The following is a 5,782-nucleotide window of genomic DNA, read 5'->3' on the forward strand; positions in this document are numbered from 1 at the left end:
TAGATCCAAATTCCACAAAAAAAGGACATTTGCATTTGAAAGCACAATTCTATCAATTACTTGCCATCTTCGTTGATTTCAGCTGGAGTAAATGAATAATTGCAGCATTTTTTTCAATGTACTAATGCTTCATGGCCTGGATTTTAGCTTCTATTTCCGACCCTTTTTCTTTAATTCAATTTAGTTTTTTGTTTTTTTTATGTTTTGGTTTATTTGTTTTGTTTTGTTCTCTCCATCTGTGAGAGTCTGTCCCAATTTTCTGGGTTTTTCCCAATTTTCTGAGATTTTGATTCTCATCTATGGATGAGAATTTTTTATTTTTAGGGTTCTTATAATAATTGGGAAGGTGATTTGGATTCCTATGGGTCTGGGATTTGTCATCAACCAATCGATCAAAACATCAGCGCAGATTGCGGAAGTCTCAACTTGGAAAGATGCAAAGACATCGAAAATCATTGCTCGCGTCAAGCTTGAAGCGGTGGAGTATGAGCTATGCCAAATATGCAAATTAGTTATGATTTTGATTGTAAAAGTTATGATATTTTCTCTAAATCTGTGGTTTACAGATCATTATTATTGTAGATGCCATATGGCTTTTATTTAATGATATTATTCTTCCCGTTCAAAAAAAAAATGTTAAAATTGTTTCCTGTTTTTTTTCTTTTTCATAACGAACCAATGGTTATGTACTTATGTTAGATTGTATAGCTAGAGCCTAGAGTAAGGCCAATTGACCAGATTGGTAAATAAAAAAGGCCCTTAGCGACAATTTGGTAAAAAAAAATAATTCCGACGACAATTTGGTAAAAAAATTAACTCTAAGCGACAAATTGGTAAATAAAATAATCACAGGCGACAATTAACCCAAAAAATACAAAAATTTCTGACAAGTACTCCCGAATGCTTAATTAAGTTCGTTTTTCGCGGTTTTTTTATCAACCCTTTTAATGGAAATAACAATTTCAAGAAAAAAAATTGTTGAAATATCAATTTCACTTAAATTTCATACCCCTTATTAACGAAATTCTTTTAAAAAGGGGTTGAAAATAAATTTGGTATTGGGATTTAGCAAAATAAAAAGGGGATGGCATAGTAATTCAAAATCTTAAATGGGATAAATAAATTTTAAAACACAAAAAAAAATTAAATTAAGATTTTTAAAGAGTGTCGACAAAATAACATTTTTTGGGCTAAATGTCGCCGGAGTTAATTGTTTTTACCAAATTGTCGCATATAGTTAGCTTTTTTTTACCAAATTATCGCCGGAATAAGTTTTTTTTTACCAATTTGTCACTAAGGATCTTTTTTATTTACCAATCTGGTCGATTGGCCCCTAGAGTAATTGACCGTGTCCTTGTACAAGTTACTCCTTACACACACACACTTAAAGCCAAAAGAAGAAGGTACGGTTAATTTGTTTGGACTGATTGAGGCAAAGCCGGTGTCATTATCTCCCTAAAATAAAATGCCAATGCAAAAATATAAATGAAAATTAAATATTTGGATATCAAAACACATGAAAATCACATACTTTGGTGGTATCAAATTCACTCCTCACTTTAACTAGCGTTAATATTTGGAAATACTCCGTACCTTTTATAACTAGACTAGAATCAATTACCACACGCTTTAATTTTAATTTGAAAACAATGTTTTTGAATATTTGCGCTAAACCCTTTCTTTGCCTATAAGAAATGAATCTGTCTCATTGTCTAATGAATAGGCAACTACGAGTACTATAAACCAATATTGCCCTAAATTCATGTCTAACTATGGTTTATTAGTTAACGGTAATTAAAATCATTTCATCCACTATTAATTACCTAACATAATACACAATAAAACACCGGTATAACAAATACACCTGGAATAATTGAGAGTAAAGACAAAGGATATGCGACTTTTGAGGTAAAGCTAAACATCAAATAATTAGGTAAGCAACAACAAAAGCTTAAACAAAGCAACATGATTAAGGTCGCTAATATGATCAATAATATAAAAATCTTAAGATTCCAAATTACATCATCAATATCATCATCCCCATTGATTGCCCTAGCCTAAAGCTATAATGGAAATCAATTCTTACATCACAAAGTTTTACTCATGTAAACCTCGTCAAAAAAGGCTTCCAAGGTAAAATTTACATTCAACAACTTAAATACATCATTCTAGAACACCATAGAGCCGTCATTTGCACGTGAATATCCTTTTAAACAACAAATTCTTCCATCATAAAATGGACCACCTACCCCTTGTAGTGTCACTTGATGATATATTGATGATACTAATTATAAAGATTTAAAAGAAAAAATGGAATTAGCCCTCCACTTAATTATATCATACCCTCGCGGAACTTGATTTGCAATAATAACCCGCGCCTAATTTTTATCTCCAACAAATACTAAAAAAAAAATCTAAAAATAATGAGAGAGCTTTTTTTATTTATGTTTTTTTTTTAGAGTTTTTTTTAGTATTGGAGGACATCGGCTGAAGCCATGATAGGTTGGTTGAGATAACCCAAGTTCCATGGATTATTAGCACCAATAATAACATTGTTAGTATTATGAGTAAAATTACCATAATACCCATTGATAACACCAAAATCACCCAAATCATCATGGCTAAAAATGTCCAAAGAATCATCCTCAAAGGCGGTGTTTCCGTTACCGTTACCGTGACCGTTACCGTTAACCCCAGTAGTAAGGGTATTCATGTAATTGAGGATATCATTGAGGGATTGAAGTCTTTGGTTAAGCTCATTCATTTGAGCTTTTAAAACAGAGTTTTCAGCCTCAACATTAACAAATTGTTGAGTTGTGAGATTTGTAGTTTGAAGAATCTGATTGTTTCCTCTCTTTAATTGATCAACTTGGACCATCAGATCTTCAATATGCTTCTGTTTTCTCATTCTTGATCTTCTTGCTGATTCTCTGTTTGATGCCATTCTCTTCCTTTTCCTCTCATCCATCATTTGCTGTAAATCTCCTTCAGATCCTGAGTTCTGAATCTGACTGCTCGTCGCCGAATTGTTGCTCGAACTTGCCATTTTTTTTAATCACAATTAAAAGATGGGATTTTTTTTTTTTTGGTAATCTATGAATCTATACAATTTAGCAGGACGCAGGACCCAGATGAAGAAATTTTGAAAAAAATAATAAAAATAATAATAATAATAATAATAATAATAATAAAAGGGTTTTTTTTTTGTTTGGTTTTATGAAATTATAACTAAATATAAAAGATTAAAATCAAGCTAATTGAGAGGCTAATTTATGAGAAAACATAGAACCAGTAAAGAAATACAACAGAGAAAGATTGAACTAAGTGGGTCCTGCGCCTTAAAGAGGAATTTATCATAAACCCAGAACGAAGAATTTCACTAAGAACTGGAGACATTAATATCATACATTAAAAACCCAGATTTTTCTTTAGCACAAACTGCAAATTAGAGGAAATAAAACAGAGTTTCAGATCTCAAGAACAATAAAGATTGGATCTTCATGCAAATAACAAGAAAAGATTGGATTTTTATAAAGGGGTTTCTCTTTCAAGAGAAAAAAGCTCGGATTTTTGGACTTTAATTAAGCCAAAAACAGAGCAGAAACAGGGGAACAGAAACTAGGGGCTTTAGGAAGAATCTAGAGAGAGAAAGAAGAGAGAGAGAAATGTAGAAAGAAAACCAGAAATCTAGAAGTAGGAGGAAGAAGAAAGGAGGAAGAGGTTTTTGATATTATTGAGGGGAGAATATATAGAACAGAGGTAGGCTTGAAATTCAGAGAAATGACAAGAAAAATAAAGCTAAAATATAAAGTTTAGATTTTTTTATTTGGGGCTTTTGAAGAAAAAAATAAAAAATAATTAGTGGCATGTGATTTTTTTAAGGGAAATTTCCACAACCGTTCCCAAATCCAGCTGGTTTGCAAAAGGAAACAGAAAATGTTTAATACAGTACTGTAGTAAAACAGCAAATAAAAATGGTAACTTTTTCAACTTCAGATCTTTTTAGTTAAAATTCTTATGTCAGACATGTGTACTAGTAGTAATATAATGTTGTTTATATTTAAATTTATTTTTGTTTAAAAAAAAATTACCAGTATTGAATTTTTAAGAGTATATTGTTCTATAAAAGTAATGAATTAATTTAAAGAATAACGAAAATTTATTTCATTGAATTATATTGTAGATTCACCAAACTCATTATAATATGAGTATCCGTATATTTGTAATTGGGGTGTTTAACATATATAATTTGAGATCAACTGACATCCCATGTGGTTTCAAATCTTTGCAAAGTATTCATTGTTATAAAATTTGATTAGTTAATTAAATAAGAGGTTTTATGTAATATGGAATATTTAAATGCAATATGTAATTTTGAATTCAAGAAAATTGGCAATGCAAGAGTTTATATTAACTTCATGTCGACGACAATGGCCTATGGCCATATACATAAATCTATTGCTTGTAAAGTTCCCTTTGAATGAAGAAAAATTTACTACAGAGTATTACGCGTGGCTTGATTAACTTACAAATATAGAATATGATAGGTGAATCCTAAGGTAATAAATATTTATATTTCTCTATCAATCTCTAAGGAAAATTCAAATGTAGGTTGTTATATGATAATCAATCTATACACTAAAAAAAAAAAAATTTGTTAACAATCAAAATCATATATAATTAATGAAAATCAATTTAAATTAATACCTATTATGAAGTAAATAAATTTTACTTTAGTAAGTAGCTTTAAACTCGATTTAGATCGATAAAATACTTGAATCCACAAACATGATCAAAGGTCTAGTAAATAAATCAGGTGAAATGAATAAATATTAAGCTCATGTACAATCAAATCATTTTTAAATGCATCAGACTCATTGACTCATTTGAGGGTGAATCTAAGTTAAATTCATCAAATGAGTCCAATAAATTTGATTCTTAAATCTCAAAGACATGATATATGATAATAAAGCGATGACACTACTCCACCATATTAGTCACATCACACATGCATTCAAACAATATACATCCACATAAATTTAGATAAACTCTAATTAATTAAGCAATTGCTTAAAAAAAACTCCGCAAGAAGAAATGAATAATAAACCTTTGGCACTGGGTACTTGTAGCCTTTAATGGCTAAAAATAATTTTCTTGACCCTCAAAAAATTATTGGTATTGGCGTTTAGCCACGCCTTTGACACCAAAAAAAAAAAAAAAAAAAAAAAAAAAAAAAAAAACGGTGGTGATGAAAGTGTGATATTTAACAGTGTGAAAGATTCAGTGTCAATCACCTGAATTTCACCGCCCCAAATAAAATTGTTTGGTTAATTTTACCGTTACAATTCAGTTGGACCCGCCTCGCTACTTGTTCTAACACTTTTGACACACTTGCCACTTTTTGATCGCTGGTTGGTGGAGCCTAACTCCATGTTTTTTCAGGGGCTCAGCTCCTATTTCACCAACTTTACAAGCCTATTTTTGACTTTCCATAAATTAATAACTAACCAATAACCATTTCAACAAATGTCATGTACTTTTTCATACATTTCAACATTTATAATCGTATTAATAATGAGAAAATACAAGTTGATCATCTCAATGAATAAAAATAATATGATTAATAAGAATAAATTCTCATTATTAATACGAGATATAATTACAAAAATGACATGTTGATTGGATTTTTTTTTTTTATTACGAAAATGGCGTGGTGAAAATGGGGGGTTCCTCATTAATAATATCTTCCTCGAATGAGAAATGTTGTCGTATAACTATGATT

At 30.2% G+C, this 5,782-nt stretch overlaps 1 protein-coding gene across 1 annotated transcript; it reads right to left on the bottom strand.

Moving 5' to 3' along the window:
* Nucleotides 1-1,951: 1,951 nt before the first annotated feature.
* Nucleotides 1,952-3,764, bottom strand: LOC110724773 (bZIP transcription factor 11-like). Its single transcript, XM_021904232.1, has one exon. It carries the CDS (start codon nucleotides 3,044-3,046, stop codon nucleotides 2,468-2,470), a length of 579 nt encoding a protein of 192 aa, XP_021759924.1. The 5' UTR covers nucleotides 3,047-3,764; the 3' UTR covers nucleotides 1,952-2,467.
* Between the last annotated feature and the right edge of the window lie 2,018 nt (nucleotides 3,765-5,782).

This window comes from Chenopodium quinoa, unplaced genomic scaffold (assembly GCF_001683475.1).
Source record: "Chenopodium quinoa cultivar QQ74 unplaced genomic scaffold, ASM168347v1, whole genome shotgun sequence".
Taxonomy (NCBI): domain Eukaryota; kingdom Viridiplantae; phylum Streptophyta; class Magnoliopsida; order Caryophyllales; family Amaranthaceae; genus Chenopodium; species Chenopodium quinoa.

Excerpts from the sequence above, each read along its gene's own strand:
- LOC110724773 (XM_021904232.1), bottom strand. The coding sequence starts at position 3,046 with ATGGCAAGTTCGAGCAACAATTCGGCGACGAGCAGTCAGATTCAGAAC.